The following is a 20,663-nucleotide window of genomic DNA, read 5'->3' as shown; positions in this document are numbered from 1 at the left end:
TCTAAATGGCCATTTGAAATTAGTTTATTACATATTTAAACTTTAATATTCTAGCAGATGATTATGCCATTCTCTCAGAGGCAATTTACCCTGTTAACTGTATTCTGAAAACGCAGTAACTATCTATTGCACTCAACCGAGATAACATTTGACATTTTCTTTATTTCATTGCCATAAACGTTGAGAAAGAAAAAAAAAAAAAAAAAAAAAAAAAGAAAGAAAAGAAAAGAAAACTGTTGGTCGAAAATACAATATAAACCTCTGAAATTAATACACGTATCTTGTTTTATTTTATACATAGCAAAAAAGCACTGAGCAAAGACAAAGTGGCTGGTGACTAGTCCTCTTTGCTACTCCAGATGATGGCAAAATGCTGTGTTACAGGTTGAGCCCCACCCCTTTTTAAACCAAATTGCACACAAGTTTTTACATTTGCCAAAGATAACCATTAAGTAGAAAATGTCCATCACAAGTCCTGGAACTAACATGTATTTATGCAACATCTAATTATTAAGCATGACATCACTTCACCACCCATTGAATTACAATAAACTCCTGATACATCTCTCCCACACCAACAACAGAAATGAGGAGGAACAGGCTAAAGTCTGTAGAGTCAGGATGTTGATATGATCATATCTTCACTCTACAAGATCGATGAGGGTGCATGAGGGGGCAGTAGGCATGTTTCCATTTGGTTCATTCATGATCACCAAAAAGGCTCCTCGTCAACAAATAAACAACAACACAAATACATCTCTGTGGCACAAAGAGCATAAATTTCTTATTTTAATATGTATAGCATCCTTTCTTTGACTAGCCACAATTCAATCAATGGGCTCCCATTTTTGTTAAAATTATATAGAACAAAGCTGTCAAAATATGGCATGTTAACTTAAACAACTTTGGGTGTAAAACAGAAAAATGCAATCTATTGTTGAGGTGGTCTATGGACATAGAAAAAGGTGTACCCTGATGGGGGAAAAGGGGGTCCTTTGTCCTTGGCAGTGGGGGGGGGGGGGGGGATACCTAGTGGTGCTGTGAAGTCCACCCCACCTTGAAATTTACCACTCTTTCTTTTTCTCATCCATGGACACTCCACCAGGTCCAAGTGCCACCACTAACAGCAGCCCGCCAATAACTGAGGTGGTCTGAAAGAAGTCATACTTGAGGAAGTCATGCATGGGCTTGTAGGCGGGGATGGTCCAGAAAGCATTGAAGTAGACGTTAATTGCCAGAAGCCAAACAACAAGTGTCAAGGCTGCAAGTTTGGTTTTGAAGCCAATGGCAACGAGGATGATCAAGGCAGTTCCAACCATGTTCTGCAAGATCTGAAAAGAAATGTGAAAAGAAAGAAAACAATTTAAATAAATAAGGACAATATGTAATGAGGAAGAGGTTTAGTCTGTTCCAAAATTAATATACATTTAAAAGGGTAATTAATCCTTTAATGCTAAAAGTATATATCGGTTTGTCCTCTACACTCCTAGATAATTGTCCAAGTTTAGATAAATTTGATAAATTAGCAGAAATTTGGGCTTCGACATTCAGCTGCAGTTCCAGTCCTTTTGATGCTGTTTTCGTGCAGAGTCAGATGTATTAGATTAAACCTGGGTTGGACATGATTTAGTTGTGCCTTAAGGCCTGTTGAGACCGGGGCGTCAAGGCGTCCAGTTTATATGCAAAGTCTATGAGGACGCGTGTCTAGGGTGTCTGGCATTTTTGTGGCGTGACTTAGGGCGTCAGCACAGTACAAATTTGAATGCTCAAGATGTGAATCCAGGGTGTCGCGGTCAGAAGTAAAAATGCTGAACTTTTTGCGTCAGACGCACCGAATCAACCAATCAGGGATGACAGTCCAGAGATGTAGCGACATTATTATCCGGAAGAAAGAGAAAGACCCAGGAACCGGGGTGGGAGCCACAGACATTACTGGAGTATAAATATATACACTGCAACCACTGAGCCGATTAGCCGATTCCGGGAGCAAACATGGACTATACCAGAAACCAGGGTCATTAGCGGAGTATAAATATATACACCCTGCAGTTGCTGAGTTGATTTCGTGTGTGTGTGTGTGTGTGTGTGTGTGTGTGTGTGTGTGTGTGTGTGTGTGTGTGTGTGTGTGTGTGTGTGTGTGTGTGTGTGTGTATATATATATATATAAATCATATATATATTTATTATGGGTGGCACGGTTCATGAAAAAAACAACGAAACAAAAAAACGAACGTTTGGTTCGCTTGTCACGGTTCGGGACGTGTGCGTACCATACAGTTTCCATGGTTCCCAGCTGGCGCATTGTAGCCTTGTGCCCGTATGTGACCTGTTTCGCCTTGGCACAAAAGGAGAGGTGTGGAGGGTGGGTGCTGCATATCACGTGTAGAAATGGCAAGTAGGGGGGAAGAGGGCCGCCTGGAGATGGAGGATGCGCCTGTGTCGTTGCCTCGTGGGGCCACAGCTGCGCGTCGGCGCGGGGGCGGCTCCACCGACAGCTGCGGCAGGACGTGCACGCGCTCTGTGGCTCTGTTTGTTCATGGGGGGGCCGATCGGGCTTGACTGGGCGCATTTAGCCAGGTCCTAAGGGCCTGGCATGTGTATTTCGCGCTACACAAGCAGAAAAACTGCAACTTTTGGAAAGTGAAGGAGACCGAAGCCACTGTACGTGCTAGATTGAGAAAATAGAGATTTCAGAAAATAGGATCCATCCTATTTTTTGATGCACGTATCCCCATCAAAATACACAGAGAACATGAAGTTTTGGTTGTATTTGTGCGTTTACCATCAGCACAACGTACTCCTGGGGCTGTTCTGTGTTGTGTGAAAGAGCCCAGGTCCAGAAAGACTGTTAATATGTGCTTTAAAATTATTTGCCGTGGTGCACCTGTACAGAAGGTAAATACAAGTCTTTTCAGCTGTTAGTTTCACTGTGGAGGTGATACAAGCGGCTAAATGCGCCTCAGTCAAATTTGATCATCTTTCCCACTGATAAACACAGAGCCTGTGCTGCACGTGTACGTCCTGCTGCGGCTGCTCGTGGACCCGCCTTTGCAATAACGCACGTGGTTTCGCGAGGTTATGCATGTAAACGCTGAGACGTCAGTGGATGGACTAAATGATGCGAAAAGCCTGGGCCATGTTTGAACAGCGAGGAGATAATGTATTAGGACAGTAAAGCCCCTGCCAGTTTCTGATGGAGGGCAAACACACTGTCCCACCTGGCCATGCTCATTGAAACATAGTCACTATAACTCATTGGTTCATAGTATTCTATTTGTTTGTAAATAATAGTTCATACTGTGCATACTCACAGAGAAGAAGTTGGAGTCAAAGTGAAGCAGGGTCATGAACATGAGCACCAGGAGAACTCGGCCTCCCAGCTGCATGTACTGCTTTGGTGAACTCTCACCCATTGAGGGAACACCAGCAAACATGCTCTTTCCTTCTGAACGAGACTCAGCTAGCAGCAAAAGCAGACCGCCTCCCAGGGCAAGGTTTCTAAATGTGGGAACATGGATCACAAAATTTCTTGTCAATTCAATATTTCAGATTCTTTGGATTTATAATAATCTATGTAGATGATATTGACCAAATTAAAATGACTAAAATAAAATGACACCTACCTCATCAAGAACTTGAGGTCCCATAAAATGCTGTATGCTACAGTCTATAAAATATATATATATATATTTATAATATTATAACATTATATATATATAAAATATAAACATTTTTTTTAAATTATGTTCTCAATAATTACATGAAAAAAATAAAATATAAAATTCACCTGTAGCGCAATGATACCAAATAATCCAAAACAGGCATACTGTACAAAATTTCTACTGAGGATAAGGACACAGCCACCTGCAAAAGAAAGGCAAAACTTTTATTTAGTTATTAATATACATACACACACACACACACACACAGATATACACACATACATACATATATATATACACATATATATATATATATATATATATATATATACACACACACATATACATACACACATGCCAATTTACACCTTTCCCATAATTTTCAAGTGATTACTCTACATAAAGCTTCTTCCCTCAGCACATTGCATGTTTTTGCAGACAAGATAACTATGCCCTAAATTAGTTAGTCACAACTAATCACTGATTAAAGTAACTATTTCACTGAAGTTCAGGAGGTCTTTGAACTCTCCTCACACATTTTAAAGTTTCAGCCTTGCTTAAACAGCTTCATTTCCACAGTGGCAAAAAAAGGCATCCGTACCCCCTGCTGGAAATTTTTAGACAGACTTTTAAAGTTGTATGGAAAAAAAAGAAAAAAGAAATTCTGGCAACCCATCCCACGCTTCAAGGAGGGGGAAGCAGTGCTTCACCAACACTGTTTACAGTGCAAGTGGAGCTTGATGAGGATGTTGTTGGAACGGTGGAAGGAATACTTTGAGGAGCTCCTCAATCCCACAGTCACATCTTCTGAGGAGAAAGCAGAGGCTGGGAACTTGAAGGCAGACTCGTCCATCACCCTGGCTGAAGTCACTGAGGTGGTTGGCAAGCTCCTCAGTGGCAAGGCTCTGGGGATAGATGAGATCCATCCTGAGTATCTTAAGTCTCTGGATGGTGTGGGGCTTTCTTAGCCGACACATCTCTGCAACATCGAATGGCGTTCGGGGACAGTACCTCTGGACTGGCAGACTGGGGTTGTGGTTCCACTGCTTAAGAAGGGGGACTGGAGGGTGTGTTCAAACTACAAGGAAATCACACTCCTAGCCTCCCCGGTAAGGTCTATTCCAGGGTACTGGAGAGGAGAATCCGACCGATAGTCGAACCTTGGATCCAGGGGGAGCAGTGTGTCTTTTGTCCTGGCCACTAAACGCTGGATCAGCTCTATACTCTCTATCAAGCTCGAGGGTTCATGTTTGCCCAACCAGTCCACATCTGCTTTGTGGATCTGGAGAAGGCATTCGACCATGTCCCTTGTGGGGTCCTGTGAGGGGTGATCTGGGAATATGGGGTACGGAGCCCTTTGATAAGGGCTGTCTGGTCCCAATATGACTGGAGCAGGAGCTGTGTTCGCATTGCTGGCAGTAAGTCAGACCTGTTCCCGGTGCATACTGGTCTCCGCCAGGGCTGCCCTTTGTCACCGGGTCTGTTCATTGTATTTATGGATAGAATTTCCAGCCGCAGTCAGGGCCCAGAGGGGGTCTGGTTTGGGGACCACAGAATCTCTTCTCTGCTGTTTGCAGATAATGTTATCCTGTTGGCTTCATCAGGCCAGGACCTGCAATGTGCACTGGGGCGGTCTGCAGCCAAGTGTGAAGCGGCTGGGATGAAGATGAAGCTCCTCCTAATTCGAGGCCGTGGTTCTGGACTGGAAAAAAGGTGGTTTGCTCTCTGGTGGGTGGGAAGTCCCTGCCTCAGGTGGAGGAGTTCAAGTATCTCGGTTCTTGTTCATGAGTGAGGGGAGGATGGAGCGTGAGATTGACAGGCGGGTCAGTGCAGCAACAGCAGTGATGTGGACCATTGTGATGAAGAAGGAGCTGAGCCGAAAGGCAAAGCTCTCGATTCACCGGTCAATATATATTTCTACCCTCACCTGAGGAATGATCGAAAGAACAAGATTTGCAGATATAAGCAGTCGAAATGAGTTTCCTCTGCAGGATGGCTGGGCTCTCCATTAGAGATGGGGTGAAGAGCTCAGTTTTCAAAGTCTTCTCCTCCCTCATATGGGAAGAGCTCAGAGTAAAGCTGCTGCTGCTCCTCCATAATCGAGAGGAGCCAGCTGAGGTGTCTCAGGCATCCGTTCCAGATGCCTCCGGTGCGTCTCCCTCAGGAGGTGTTCCGGGCATGTCCCACCATAAGGAGGCCACGGGGAAGACCCGAGTCATGCTGAAGAGAGTATGTCTCTTGGCTGGACTGGGAAATCCTTGGGGTCCCCCCGGAGGAGCTGGAGGAAGTATGCGGGTTAAAGGTAGTCTGGGAGTTCCATCTTAGACTGCTGCCCCCGCGACCCAGCTCCGGATAAGCGGAAGAAAATGGATGAATGGATCTATCCATCAAAGTACATGAGATTTCGACATTTTTAAAAAAATAATCTGTTAAATGAACTTGAGTATTATGCCTGAGGGTAGAGAGAAAAGTCTTACCAGGGTCTTTTAGTAGAAAATGCTGTGGAAGATGTATTCACTGGATTATTACCTAGACTACAACAAATATAGATACACACCAGGTGTGAGCCTGCACTACAGCCTGCACTACAGCCTGCACTACAGCCTGCACTACAGCCTGCACTACAGCCTGCACTACAGCCTGCACTACAGCCTGCACTACAGCCTGCACTACAGCCTGCACTACAGCCTGCACTACAGCCTGCACTACAGCCTGCACTACAGCCTGCACTACAAGTGGAACTTGTTGATTTCGAATTCCAAGGATAAAGTGTGCTTTTTGTAGTGTTCAATGTGTGCCGATTAGTGAGGCACATTCTCTGGAGTGTATTGGCCTTTAGTCCATCTCCACTCATTGTTTCAACACCAAAAATGTATATCTGTTGTTACTCACCGAGCTGTCCTACAAGATTAAGTAGAACAAAACATGTTGCCAGGAAATAACCACAGCTCCAGGTTGCCTCAATGTAATCTCTTTGCTCATTCCACTGGAACCACATGCGGATGCCATCTTCAAGAAAGGTGCTGATAAGACAGAGACGTGCCACATGGGGAAGGTACTGCTTTGTGACCCGAAGGAACTGTGGATGTAAAGACAGCAAAACATGAAAAGGAAAACATACTAATATAATAATGACACATATAATAAGACATAATACTTATAAGACACTTCATATAGTTCAAAACACACAAAAGACAAATAAAAGAGACAGATAAAAAAGGGCATGCAGTTATTTGAAGGCAGTTTTGAACAGGTTTTCGGGGCTTTATTGAAGATTCTGAGAGCAGACAAGCCTCCAGTGTATTTGGGAGGGGGTTCCAGAGGGTGGAGGCAGTAGTGGAAGGCCTGTCCCCCCCAGGTTGGCATCAGCTGATCGGAGAGCAAGGTGGTTTTATTCTGCATTTATTCTACATTTTGTAGAATTAAGTACCAAGTAAGAAGACATCCTTGTAAAACTTAAATATTTTAAATTACAATTTCACATGAGTCATTTAGATCAATTGGAAATATGCCTCTTTACTGTAATATTTTTATCAGTGGAGAGCACTTGGTGTTACATAGGGTAACCAAGTCACTGATTTACACTTTTAACCAGTAATACCCATATCACATCATGTTCCTTAGTAAAGTATGAAGCAGAGTAGGCCAGCCTTAACCTGCCCATTTCCCCACCCCCTTGGCAGTCCACATCAGCACAGTCAGCTCAGCAGCCAATCAGCATTTCCCAACTCCAACTAAACTGCTGTGCAGAGCATGAATGAGAGGAGAGCAGGCCAATCCCACACGAGCTTGAGGTTGCCACAGCCTAGAAATAGACTACTGAGTCTACTAGTCTACTGAGATGTTATGGAAAAGTTTTAAACCAAAATGGTTTCGTAATGTTTAACAAAAGCTCTTTTACATAAAACATAAATACAATTGCATGAAAATGCAACTGAAACAGTTACATTAGAATGTGACGTAGTAAAAGTAAGGAAGCAGAAATATTTTAAAAGGGGAGCTTCCTTAGCATTGCCCTTAAACAGCTAACTAATGTAAAGAGAAGTTAAGACCATGATTGTCACATGTTTGTATGATCTTTTAGTATGTACAACATGCGAAACAGGTTCCACAAATGCTAGATGAATTAGAAGAATTTGTCAATGATACTGTAATGTAACAATCTCTTCCAATTTATAATCACAAAAGATGCAAAATATTTATAGTTCTAGTAGACCATATGACTAATCAGCAATTACCCACAATTAAGAAGGAGAGATGTGTGATTTCACAACTGCTGACTGGCTCTGTCTGGCTGGAATTAACTGTGCTGTTGCAAACCGGATGGCTATGGCTAGCATCTGAGTATATCTGGACAGTTAACTTTTAGCTGCATTTCTGAACCGCTCTCGTTGTATAATGTTAGGACTTTGAGTTGATAGCACTGAGAAGATCCTGTATTTATAAATATATAGCACATTTGACAACTCTTGCCAAGTTCTAACTACCTCTGTCACGGAGAAATTAATTCGTCACCAACTCATGTTGCCATAAAGCCAGAAAGAACACCCCAGCAAACATATATAAGAGGCTAACAAGTAAAACTGAAACGGGTCAACGTGACAGATAGTAAAAAAGCATGTTAGCAGCTAACGTGCTATCAGCCGCTAGCGCTAACAACTGTATGCTAAAATGAAGTTACCTGGTCTGCCACGTCTTCGGCTGTGTTCATTAGATCCTCTTGTCCCATATTTCTGAAATATGGTACCGTGTAATAACACAGGCTCGGTGCAGCACAGTTTTAGTGTGTTGTTTTCTCCTCGCACGCAGTACCCAGTTCACTCCCTGTAAACGTTATTTACTTGAAGATTTCCCGATCAGAGAGCACCGTGAAAGGCCGCCTCCGCCCCACAATGCCCCGCGAGTTTGACGAAAGCCCCCCTAATGGTACTGCAACCACTGCCTGCCACGTATACCGACTGTTCATAAACTAAACGCGTCCCTGTGTCCATATATTATTATTTTATTTGTGCTAGGAAATGTTTTTCACCAATTATCAGTTAATGATATTTGTGAACCACGCTTATATGCAAGTGCTAGTTTGCATCTACAGCATATCCTACATAGGCAGGCCTAACCCACAGATCCATGGGGCTACCTCAAAAGCCCCAAAACAAGTCGACTTAAAATAATAATAAAATAAAATAAATGTCTACTCGGTTTTACTTGTCAAGTTAAATTAGACATTCACAAGTTTATTTGTTTTTTTTATAGCAAATAACCAAATTATTACACTTCTAGCAATCCTTTTAACGCCATATAGCCTAGGCCCTACATGATAGTTGAACAACTCCCTTGCGCCAGGGGTGCCCCAACTTTAGTCACCAAGAGCCACATATTCATTCAGATGGTCGCCATATCTTTAACATGGGTTGGAACAACAATAAAAGTCTGAATCACAATGTGATGCTGATGTTAAAGCGGTAGAATTACTAACATCTGATATAAAAAGTACTGCCTATGATCAACTGGGCCAGTTTAGGAGGACTGAGGGCCAATAAAAAAAAAAAAGTCTGAGGGCTTCATTTGACCCAAGGCCATAGTTTGGACTTCTCTGCTCTAAGCAAATTAAGGTTTATTTTTTCATATAGCCACAATTGCTTCACAATGTGGAGGAACGGAAGTGGCTCTTCACACCCTAGGGAGCACCTGTGGGAGAAACTAATTTTTGTCTCTTGTCATCTGGGATCTTGCCCTTAATGATCATGAGTTCGTGTGCATATGAAAATAGGTGCAATAAATACATGTTACAAGATTTAAAAAAAAAAGAGACTCAAGACTGAATTACTGCATTAAATGTTCAGTCTTTGAGCAAGAACCTGAAAATTTGTACTGGTATAATAAGGACTTTTTCCCCATCTTATTTTGAAAAACATTCTGTATTGATGTAGGAATTATTTTACATGTGGCACTTTTTTCTGCTTCTTAGAACACGGTGCTTTCCAGTTGTTATTCCTGAATTTCTTCTGAAAGCCTGTACTCTGAGCCTGTAAAATACATGAATTTCAATATGGGAATAAATTGTTTTATGTCATGTTATATATTCAAAGTTAACTAACCTTTTTACGCTTTGATATCTCTGTGTTTTCCATTTGCTCATCTTCATCTGTCATAAAATCATCTTCCTCATCACAATCCCCTTCTTTTTGTTCAGTCGTATTTTTCAAAGTAAACATGGACGCTGTAGAGAAACCAAGCTGGGCTGACACAATTTAACTGAAGAACAAGAAATAGAGTTGTGTGCCAAAAATACTCACATGGATAAAGGTCACTCATGCTGTCCTCAGAATCTGAGTGCTCCCCTTCACTGGAGGTAGGTTCCCACATTCCATTTGCATATTTCGAAGAGTGTCCATGTCTGAAGTCCTCCTCAGTGTCTTTTGGTCTTTTTTGTTTCAGTCTGGCTGGAACAAATTCAATGCCTTGTTTCTGGCACTCCTCATCTACAGTAGCAGATGTCATTAGAAGAGGTATAACTTAATACTTGACTAGAACAAATGAACTTTAAATACTGTTCTCAAAATTTTATTTGAGGCCTTTGATGCTTAAAAATTTAATCCTCTAAAAGTTTTTTACTTTTGGGTATTCACTACTTGGACAACGCTTTGCTCAGCTTGGCAGCCATAGGAAAGCAGGGACGAGAGAAAGAATAACACAACTGGTATAGCTAGACAAATACTGAAGTTTGTACTCTATTATTACTCTATTTTACTCTACAACTACTGTGTGGTGAAGTGTAAATATAAAAGGCATGGTGACCCCATCTCAAGTTACCCTTATCCCAAAGGTGTGAAAATAGAGCCTCAAAAGAGAATATACTTTGGCAACCCAAAGTAGGACTAACACCATTATTCTCACAGAAACTCATCACTGGTAACTTTGAATGGCTTCATTTATACCAGCACTACATATTTGAAACACTGATAGGTAGTCTACTCATAGGCTACTCCTATGGAAAGTTTTCCCCTGATCCAATAAGTGTGGCCACTTTAGAGAAAAAAATAATTAATCAGGCAATGGAGGAATCTTGGCGATTCCTGCTCTTTTGATCTGTTCTAGTCATTTGGAGTAATTTGTGGCATTATTTTTGGAGAATATGATGTGTAGAGTGAAGTTGCTCTTTACCTTCTACTGTCATGAGAATGTCAGTGATGACAAGCTACTCACATTTTGCAAGAGCCTTCTTGAATCGTTTGCCACTGACATGTCTAGTGACATGATGTGGCTTCCGATTTAGGTGCCTCAAAGTCAGCTTACAGAAGAGCTGGTTTCTGGAAAAACAAGCAACATTAAGTAATTAAAAACTCAATAATAAAAAAAACAACAACACACAAATCTTAAAAATTAAAAAAAGCAGTCTTTTAATATTTTCCAGATTTAACATAGGCTGTATATAAACATCTTTATACAGTCTATTGACCTAAGTTGAAAGATCATATTCAGACGTTCACTGTATAGATAATAGAAACACAAAACACAATCTCCCCAGAAAGCTGTTTTTTACACTGTGGGTTTGAATGTCAGTCTGAGATAGCACTGACAGTTTGGTACATGCTTACGGCTGCTTGGAGCTTGGTACAATGTGTGGCTCATACTGGCTGTAGTTGAATTCCGCAGCAGCAGACAAAGTTTTGTACTTCTTTGCCTGGGTAAATTTTCGTAGCTCTGTCACACTACACGGAAATTCGTGACCATTCAGAGTACATTTCACCTGAAATGACAAACATTTAAATAAAGTGGAGCAACAAAAGTGCGATAAATAGAACACCTTACTGTTTATTATAATTAGCACCTATAGTATGAAAATAGCACCAGCTAGCAAGAGTGATTTTCGAACCGCATTCATAAAACTTGTGCACGAACCTTTCTGTCCTCGGTCAGTTGAAAACATGGATGGATTCGAAGAAAGGTTTTGAGTTCGGCAGATAATTCATCCATGACTTAAACATACACCAAACAGAGAGCTTACAGTTGTGATGCTAACTAAACACCAATCAAGGAAACCTCTACACACGTGGGTTCGTGACATGCCCACCGCAATAATATTGGAGCGCCCTCTATTGCCCACTGCACCAGCACCAGGTCCACACTCCTGCGCAGTAGGGGGCGGTAAATGAACCTGCGCTACAACTGAAAAAACATCAAGAAGGTAAGATAATCACATGGGATAATCGTTCGCAACAATAGAGTGCATTTCCCCCATGTCCTTCTGATAAAAGAAGGGACATATGGACATATAAACTACAAAACAACAAAGACTCTTCTGGATTTTGTATTTGTAAATATGTGACATTGAAAATCGTATAGATTAGTTAGCCTAACCCCAGCTAGCTTTGGTCATCTTTCCAGCCAACATCTATTTTTACTGTACACAACTAACACTGTATGAGCATGTCGGGTGGTCCAAATGGAGATCCCAACATGTCAGCAGAGGAAGGCATCATCGACGACGACGATGAGTTTGATGATGAAGGTACGTAAGAGAGTCAAGACTGCAGACCATACAGTCTATGCTGTAGACTGGCAGGCTTCTAGTTACTTGGCGTTGACAAACATTCACGTGATGTTTTTTTCTCTCTAGAATACGCTGCTGTCAATTCAATGCTGGATCAAATCAACTCTTATCTGGATGACCTAGAGGAGAGAAATGATGCACTCAATGGCAAATTACATGAACTACTCGAGTCAAACAGGCAGGCACGATTGGAGTTCAGGGCCCAGTTGAATGGATCCACTTTACCTGACATGAGTAGCTCATCACCTGGACAGGATTTTAACGAGGAGTCCAATGAACCGCAGACCATTGAGAAAGAGAAGACTTAGATGAATTTGTCTCCAACTGTACCTATTAAATTGTCGGTGTACTGTTGTGTTGCGCTTCCCCATTTCCAAATACCATATGTGATCATAGTTTTCTATTTCATTCTATTAATTTTGTGCATATTTTACAAAATAATGTTTGGTCGAAGGGAATCAGTTTCAAAGATGTCAAAATCTGACTGAATACTGTAATGCCAATATATGGCAAAGTAAATACATTCTTCCTGTTGTGACAAAAAAAAACAGTTGGAAAAAGTCGACAAGCATGTCAATCCCATGGTTAGTCCTCAGAAATGATATATTTATGAACAGCTTATCTAAGAATCTAGATGCATGCAGAATAAAATAATTATGGCAAGCCATTCTATTATGTTTGTTCATGTGTGTTCAATAAAAGTCATGGCAAATTAATGGTATATTACTTGTAAATTAAGTATGGAAATTGTAATTTTATTAAAACAATTAAACTAACATTCAAAAAATACATTACATTTTATAAAGTAAGTAAGAAGAAGTTACAACTTGCTCATCTTTAAATTGTCAGTAGCTGGAAAAAAAAAACACACACACAAAAAACCACAAAAAATATACAACATCATCTGAGAATATAAATGTCATCTTCTGAAACTGTCAACTTTTGCCACTTATGTCATGTGACAGTCACTCATGACTAAATATAGGTCAGACAAGCTAGGGCCTTTCAATACAATTGAGTTTCAGAGGATAAAACTTGTTAGGTAGCAGGTCATACATTAGTCCAATGTATGACAGCATCAAGCTCAACACTCAAAATACTACAACGTTTGCCTGAAAATACTAAACTCAAACAAGTGTTTTAGCCATTGAAGTAACTATAAATTCAAGTTTTCTGCACCCTAAGAGAGGATAATTTTTTAACCATCAAATATTCAAGTCTACATCAAATGTTAAATCATTAAAAAAGTGTTTATCAGCAAAATTGAGGAATTGTACATTCCCTAAGTGGAACTAAACACCCAAACTCTGCTCACAACCACATTTGAAATAAGAGTTGCTAAACTGGGCAGTACCTGGAGGACTAAAGGAGCGCGTAAGGGGAGAGGAGGGGCAGAGTCTGAACATATAAGAAACTGTGTGTTTGGTCAAACATCTACACTTCAAATTCCTACCCTTGCACACACACCCCTGCTGTAATTAGGGAAGTCTTTTGTAATGTCACTGACAACCAAAAATTGCAAAAGCCAATGGAGTCAGCACAAACTTGCTGTAGATTTAGGTGTATTTAACCAGAAAGCTGCAAATGTATCTTGTTTACACTAAAGTTGCCAAAAATGACTAGAAATAGTAGATAATGCTACTAAAACACCATATACACAGTTCAGTAGCAAAAAAGTGGATTCAGTGTTTCCACTTTAAATTGTTTTATGATAATACTTTGAAGTACCTTAGTGATTTACCTGATTACATATTACTTTTGAATACGCTACAGTCCAGCTACATTGTTAGAAATGTAATTTCACTTCATAATCAAACTTCCCATATAAAGCAGCTGCAAATAATTTCATTCAGTACCTGGAGTAATGGGTAAAAGTGTAGTGTAATCTGAAGTCAGCTGTTGCACTTTTCACTGTATTTCTTGATTTATCTGCATTCAAAAAATTTAATCTTGGACATGGAACAATGTTCAAGCAACATTATTATCTGAAATATGCAACACAATGGCCAACATCAGTGCCTTGCAACTGTGTAAACTTTATGTCCTCCCCTGTACAGTAATTCTATTTTTATCAGTCTACCAATTGTACTCACTGTATCTCACACATGATTATAAAGACAGTATGAACTACTGTATAATTTGTTACTCTTACCAGATTCATAGATTTAGCGCCTGTTTGAGACTCTCACTGTCCTCCGCCTTGTAGTTGTGGTCGCCTTATTTTTTTTTTTCCCAACCACTCCTTTTTGCTCATCTACATTTCCTTCATTAGAAACACTAGGTGCAGTCTCTATGGTCACTGCTGGGACAGTCTCGCTACTGTCCTGATGTCCAACAGTCAGGGAAGTAGCTGCCTCCTCCATCCCGGTGTGTTCTAAGCCTGGGCCGCTGGCGCAAGGTGTTGAAATGGTGACATCTTCACGAGACACGTTTGGTTCAGCTGTCTGCCCATTTGTCTCCATTTGTATACGGCAGACTGAAACAAATGGCTGCTTGGAGCTCAATTCGCAGGTGGGATGTGAAGAACATGTATTTGATTCTTCCTCAGCAACACATTTTCTGCTTGCTGCATATTTTTGGTCAGTTTTGTAATTCTAAAAACAAAAGAATTTGGTGTGAATAAAAACAACATTGTAACATTTTAATATCAAACTTTTATCTAAACAACCTTTAGTTTTGCAAAGTGCTCAGAGGATTTGCAGTGCAAGTGCAGCTCTGGTGATTCAAAATGGTAAAATTTATTGCAAAGTCTGCAGATAAACCCAGCAACTGGAACAAAAAAACTTCCACCTGCGTGAAAACATAAAAAGCGTAACATGGAGGATGTACTATGTACTAATTTCAGTAGTTATCCTAATAAAAAAAACAGCATGTATTGAAAGGATTTGCTAGTACAAAGAGTCGTCACTAACCATAGAGTACTTCAGGGTCATATTGGACACTGTCATCCATATCCTCCAGGGTCACTTCTTTAGACATTCCTCCATCCTAATATGGTAGATTATACTGTTACTTGTTTAAATATATAATATTACCTGAGTTAATCTACTTAACACCCCTAAAGACCAATAAGAGTTCATGCAGATTTGTTTTAGACCAATGCAACTGATGGCTGATAAGCTCTGCCAATATTCTTAGGCCAATAAGTAGGTCTAATTTTGATCATCATCATAATTTTTAGACATTTACAGTTAAACTGCCCTACATACCAATTAGAAAGCAGTGCATTTTATGCTGCTCCCTCTTCGTCTTATCAACTTAAGCAATGTTGCACAATGTGGAAATACAGCTTCATATGCCTTTTAGTCAGACTGATCTTAAAGGCCAATAGCCGATAGATGATTAAAAGTGAAAATATTGAGATTACAACACCCCCATACCTGTTTATCCAAGTTATCTTGTTCTTCTGCACTGCTTAGATTTATATTTTCATCATCCTCCGACACAGCACCCTCCTCTTCAACCAAAAAGCCATCTGGGATTTTTGTCGGTTCTTCACAGCCTTCAATTTCCTGGACCTAAAAGAAAAAGACATGTCAAGCAAATGTATGTAAAGGTAAGTCTGTAAAATTAGGGAGAAAAAAATACCATTTCCACTTTTTTTCTGTGTTCAATGGTCTGCAAGTGCTGTATAAAAATCTGAGAAGACCTGAAGTGTTTCTTACAGATTGTGCAGGAGAATATTGCAGTTTTTCTAGCAAGCTGGAGAAGAGACGAGAGACCCAGTTATATAAAAGTGAAATGAATACAAATAAAAACGTTTCAGACAGAATGAGATTGTACTTTGTGCTCCTTTGTTTGGCGGTGCTCTAGAACGCTGCTGGTGAAATGTGTTTGGCAGGTTGCACACCAACGCTTCAACTCATCCTTTTTCTCACTATAAAAAAGGGGGCAATCATTTTGCTCTACAATGAGAAAAACACTAAGCACACCAATGGTTTTTATCAAATTCTGTAAACTGACTCATCCTTGGTGTTTCCCTGAAGAGAGTCCTGTAATCGTGGAAGCAGAGTAACGAGGCAAGCGTTGCTCATATGTTGAATTTCCATCATCCTCTGCTGGTGGGAAATGCTATTCATATGACTTCTAAAGTTCTACAAAAATAAACAAAACAAACCCCCCCCCCCCAGAAATTACACAATTGTGTAAAAATTGCAATAAATTACTGTGTGTCTAATGAACTTACTTGTTGGTTATGGCATGTGATACTGCAAAGATAGCAGTAAAATTTGTTGGTACCCTCTTCCACATCCTCTTCTCCCTCCCCGTGGCTTTCTGCAGTCAGTAAACAATCTTCTTCCTGTGGCATATCCACCACTGGCATATCAACATGCGGATCCTCAGGTACAGTTAAAGAGCCTTGGGCCTTGACAAACAGTTAAAAAAAAATGTTCACACACATGAACCCATTTCTTATAATATTATATTATACACTGTGAATGCAGCTCACCTCTGCTGCTGAGCTTTCATTTTCTGATTCAAGAACCTCTGAACCCACAATAGAAGCAGTCTCTTTTAGAAAATCACAATACATGCTTGTTAAGAGTAAAAAAAAAAAAAAAAAAAAAGTCTGAATTTAGTGTTAGAGTGTTATACCTTCAGGTTGACTATCGTTGTCTGAAGAGATGATTTCACAATCGGCATCAGCTACACAGACAACAGTCTCCTCTCTTCTCACCTCAAACCTAAAAAGCACGTTTTAAAATGAACAAAAATAATATCAAGAATCTTCATAGCAGGAAGTAAAAAGAGTTTGTGCAAGCATCTTGTTAAACCACCAGCTAATTTATTCTACACAGCTTGTTAAAAGAGACAGTAAACAACAGAGTGTTTCATTCAGAGTGTACCTTCATAAATAAAGGCAACTTTCAATTCACATTCTTTGAAACCTGAAATAATCAAAAGTATACCTACCCCTGTGTTTTCTGCTTCTTTATTACAGGTTCTTCAAGTTGTTCCTCAGATAATGTACAGCATCCATCACAATCATTAGGATTTGCAGTATGGCCTATGAAGCAAACACAATATCTTACAGTCATACACATCCTAGATTAAATATGAGGAAAAACAGTGCTTTACCAGCTTCGTTGGCTTCAGTAGCAGTGCTAGGGCCTGGCTGGTCTTCACTAAGATCTTGTGTAACCTGCTCAATGTCTCTCTTTTTCTCTGCCTGACGAGCAACAGCATCCTACACACAGGGTCCATTAAACTTTTGTAAAAACATCTAGTTGGAAGTGAACAAGTCTTGTTATAATTACCGTGGCACTTGAGCTGGCAGAGGAGGATCCAGGAACACCACTGCTGTTATTGTTATAGTACCGAACATGAGGATAAACTGGCCTTGCAGGTGGGAATCCCATCATGGGGGATTTGATGGCCACACCCATGGGGACTGGGCCAAGCAGAGAAGAACGTGCTCCAGCAGCGAAGAACTGACGAAACTGTTGTCCACCCATTCCAAATCCTCGCATACTACCTAAAGAATGAAGGCAAAGAATGAACATACTAATAAACGAAGACACATGTCTCAGTATATTTTACATAAATACAATATACCCTGCATCTGCTGCATCAGGAGGGCCCCCTGAAGCATGGGGTTGGGAGCAATGATAGTAGTTTGAGTGGTCTGGCATAAATTGACCATCCTAGGAGGGGGTGCAGGTTGAGGAGGCACAGGAATAGCTCTGGACAGAAAAGATAGAAGTGAATATGTAGTTTGTAAATTACCTACAATTACTGATGTATTACTTTATATGATTCAATCCACATTGATTAGGCTGTATGCACTGAAGACAACAATGAATTTAGAGTTAACTCATTCATCACAATAAAGTCCAAGTTCACAGTGCACAATTCAAGACACCCAGAATCCTTTTTAAGAGATTCATTAGATATTTCTTGTAGAACACTAAATTGGATATTGGACCATTCCTGGTAATTATGAATATTACAAGAATAGTCGGATCACGTTAATGTTAGTGTAACAGAATCTCTGATTGGGCAAGTTTACACATACCTATGGGAAATGCTTTTAATTTAAGGGAAAAAAACATGTCAATATTACACAAAGAGTACACAGTTTTCACGTTTTTCTAATTATTATAGGTTTGGTAGGATAGTACATATTCATCACAGCTTTACATCAGTTAAGTGGCAGTTAGTGGAAAAAGGCTGAGGCAAGGTTTTGTGCCTTAACCAAGGTCTCCACCAAGAAAACCCACGATTCTCCCCAGAGGCACTATCTCAAAGGCCCCAGTTTCTAGTGTGCAATGGTGGCTTAAAAATAAAATCTGTCTCTTACCGCGGTGGATGGGGAACATGATGCCCCGCAGAGGGCTGAGGTGGCGGAGGTGGAGGTTGCTGCTGGAAAAGCTGTTGTAGTTGCCGTAGATGCTGGTGAAACTGCTGTTGCTGCTGCTGCTGATGTTGGTGGTGGTGAATGTGCGGGTTAAACATCACGCTCGCCTTTGTTTCAAGGAGCAGTAGCCGCTAAGTAAACAATAGGTTTGGACCTTTTATGACGCCTGAAGAGAAAGAAAAAAACACATTCTTGTCAGAAAACATAAAACTACTCTGGGCCCCATCATGTGCACCTGCTGACAACAGGTCGTTTTTCACGCGTTGAAAACATTAGCTGTCACATTCTATGACCTTAGCCACATTTGACTGTTAACCGAACTTTGTTTTAAATTAAGCGATTGCGTTTTTTTAGTCAATCGTGAAAATGTATTACGAAAAGACCCAGCAATACTTGCTACAAACAAATGTTAGCTTCTTTAGCTACTGTTAGCTTAACATCACATTCAGCGGGGGTAGGCCAGCTAGGTCAGTTCGCTTGGGAACTTGCTATTTTGCTATTCCTGTTATCTCGTGGCTCATAAAACCTACCCCTAACACTGCAAGATCCGATTAAGTATAACTACATCGTTAGCTCCACGTTACTTGGAAACTGTGGTAGCTCGTATCCTTCACCCGGTGCCGTGATGCAACTCAGCACAAAATGAACCCCAAACAAATAAGACGCCTGCAGTATTCATGCCATGTGGCGCCCTCTAGTGTTTATGATAACGAACTACTCTTTATCTACCTTGAATGTGCATACATTCTTTGGAGAATCTACTTGCAAAAAAATCGAACTGTATCTCAGTCTATGATTTGTACACACTTTTGAATTTAATGCCTTAAATTCATAGTGGTTCACAGAATGTGGTAGCCACCGCGCGGTGTTTTGGCGTAACTACATGGATCCATTTCCAAGCGAAAAACTATAGCGCGTCCTCCTCATCCCCGCGGTCCCTGGTACTAGAGGAGACGGGAGCTGAGGTGATCGGACACGCCGGGAAAGAGCTTTAGATGGAGAATCTGAGCATCTGCCACGATCATTAGCGCTCTGATTACGAGGTCTTGTGTGGCAGATAACTAATCCATCCAATTTAGATTTTTCAAGGAAACCATCAACCGATAGCTCTAATCGAAAATGGGGAACCGGGGAATGGAGGATCTTATTCCTCTGGTGAACCGCCTGCAGGATGCCTTTTCATCCATCGGCCAAAATGCGACTCTGGATCTACCTCAGATTGCTGTGGTCGGCGGGCAGAGCGCCGGGAAGAGCTCGGTTCTGGAGAACTTCGTTGGGAAGTAAGTCGCATTAAACAGGCTTCCCTCGACCACTACAAGAAGCGGCCGCGGTAGCTTTCATTTAGTATCGTTAACCATTCAACCCATAAGCCCACAGCTTTGACTATGGGGCACGAACAGAAACACAGTCGCTGTGATGGTTGGTCACTATTTGGTCAATTGTATTTTGTTTTTGTTTCTCAGACAGACGCGCCCATGCTTGTTTGGCTTGATCTGTCCCAAGATTTCGAGTTAGTATCGGATTTGATAAGCAAGTTGACAGCTAGCATTTTCATAGTCATTCTACTTTCTATAGATTATGTCTGTGTAAAGTAGCCTATAATGACCGTATTCTTGGTTGGCCAGGCAATAGCCATGTAGCCTCCCTAGGCTACTGTTTAGTAGTTTTGATCGCAGTAAATATCCTGTCCTTCTATAAACTCAACAATCACACCTTCACGGTTTACCCTGACCCACCGCATTAGTTTTGATGGACTGGAGATAGGGAAGAATAGTGACCAGTTACTGCAGTATGACCTTGTTGTGAAGGGAGATAGAGGCAGGCTCCACCTGAGCTTTGAGCCGCATCCATCTGTCCAGTACTTAGACTGAGGTGAAGCTTATGAAAATGCTACAATAAATAGCGCCATAGTTGTGGGTTAGTTCCTAAAAAAAGCACTTTTATGTAGGACTATCTTTCAATATCCATTCCAAACATGATTCAGCAGTGTTGTCTGCATTGACAAGGTCAGAGTATGGCTTTATGCCAGAGCTCAATCACCTCCCCCTTCACTGCACAGGATTTGTGCAAAATTTAATACATGCATTTT

At 40.8% G+C, this 20,663-nt stretch overlaps 5 protein-coding genes across 9 annotated transcripts in view; 2 read left to right on the top strand and 3 right to left on the bottom strand.

The window, feature by feature from the left end:
- Positions 1-267: 267 nt before the first annotated feature.
- surf4 (surfeit 4) lies at positions 268-8,572 on the bottom strand. Its single transcript, XM_055153833.1, has 6 exons — positions 8,344-8,572; positions 6,555-6,741; positions 3,788-3,864; positions 3,624-3,667; positions 3,312-3,498; positions 268-1,331 (listed from the first exon to the last, which is right to left on the bottom strand). The coding sequence occupies exons 1-6, from the start codon at positions 8,389-8,391 to the stop codon at positions 1,065-1,067; spliced, it is 810 nt and encodes a 269-aa protein (XP_055009808.1). The 5' UTR covers positions 8,392-8,572; the 3' UTR covers positions 268-1,064.
- Positions 8,573-8,875: 303 nt separating this feature from the next.
- On the bottom strand, positions 8,876-11,810 carry surf2 (surfeit 2). Its single transcript, XM_020925220.2, has 6 exons — positions 11,565-11,810; positions 11,261-11,412; positions 10,869-10,972; positions 9,959-10,144; positions 9,761-9,882; positions 8,876-9,688 (listed from the first exon to the last, which is right to left on the bottom strand). Exons 1-6 carry the CDS (start codon positions 11,637-11,639, stop codon positions 9,596-9,598), a joined length of 732 nt encoding a protein of 243 aa, XP_020780879.1. The 5' UTR covers positions 11,640-11,810; the 3' UTR covers positions 8,876-9,595.
- Positions 11,811-11,848: 38 nt separating this feature from the next.
- Positions 11,849-12,932, top strand: bbln (bublin coiled coil protein). The gene is made up of 2 exons (XM_020925249.2): positions 11,849-12,174; positions 12,283-12,932. Exons 1-2 carry the CDS (start codon positions 12,087-12,089, stop codon positions 12,522-12,524), a joined length of 330 nt encoding a protein of 109 aa, XP_020780908.1. The 5' UTR covers positions 11,849-12,086; the 3' UTR covers positions 12,525-12,932.
- An 18-nt stretch (positions 12,933-12,950) lies between these two features.
- ciz1a (cdkn1a interacting zinc finger protein 1a) lies at positions 12,951-19,256 on the bottom strand. 4 transcript variants are annotated; one of them, XM_055153830.1, is made up of 16 exons: positions 19,140-19,256; positions 18,518-18,740; positions 17,773-17,900; positions 17,475-17,692; positions 17,296-17,404; positions 17,131-17,224; positions 16,813-16,901; positions 16,667-16,728; positions 16,403-16,582; positions 16,180-16,310; positions 16,000-16,093; positions 15,805-15,918; positions 15,597-15,734; positions 15,129-15,204; positions 14,885-15,006; positions 12,951-14,810 (listed from the first exon to the last, which is right to left on the bottom strand). In XM_055153830.1, the coding sequence occupies exons 2-16, from the start codon at positions 18,670-18,672 to the stop codon at positions 14,382-14,384; spliced, it is 2,139 nt and encodes a 712-aa protein (XP_055009805.1). In that variant the 5' UTR covers positions 18,673-18,740; positions 19,140-19,256; the 3' UTR covers positions 12,951-14,381. The 4 variants fall into 4 exon arrangements, with proteins under 4 accessions (XP_055009805.1, XP_020780820.1, XP_020780822.1 ...); XM_020925161.2 differs by having other exon boundaries at positions 19,105-19,245; XM_020925163.2 differs by having other exon boundaries at positions 16,667-16,704; positions 19,105-19,245.
- Positions 19,257-19,660: 404 nt separating this feature from the next.
- dnm1a (dynamin 1a) overlaps positions 19,661-20,663 on the top strand; it is a 28,586-nt gene continuing 27,583 nt past the window's right edge. For both annotated transcript variants that reach the window (XM_055153457.1, XM_055153456.1), the window contains exon 1: positions 19,661-19,854. In XM_055153457.1, the coding sequence (XP_055009432.1) occupies positions 19,694-19,854 (161 nt within the window). In that variant the 5' untranslated portion in view covers positions 19,661-19,693. The remainder of the gene's footprint in view (positions 19,855-20,663) is intronic.

Source organism: Boleophthalmus pectinirostris, unplaced genomic scaffold, assembly GCF_026225935.1.
Source record: "Boleophthalmus pectinirostris isolate CB_2022bp ecotype Guang Dong unplaced genomic scaffold, ASM2622593v1 HiC_scaffold_18, whole genome shotgun sequence".
Taxonomy (NCBI): domain Eukaryota; kingdom Metazoa; phylum Chordata; class Actinopteri; order Gobiiformes; family Gobiidae; genus Boleophthalmus; species Boleophthalmus pectinirostris.
The sequence above is the reverse complement of the archived record's forward strand: the minus strand, read 5'-3'. Positions and strand labels throughout refer to the sequence as shown.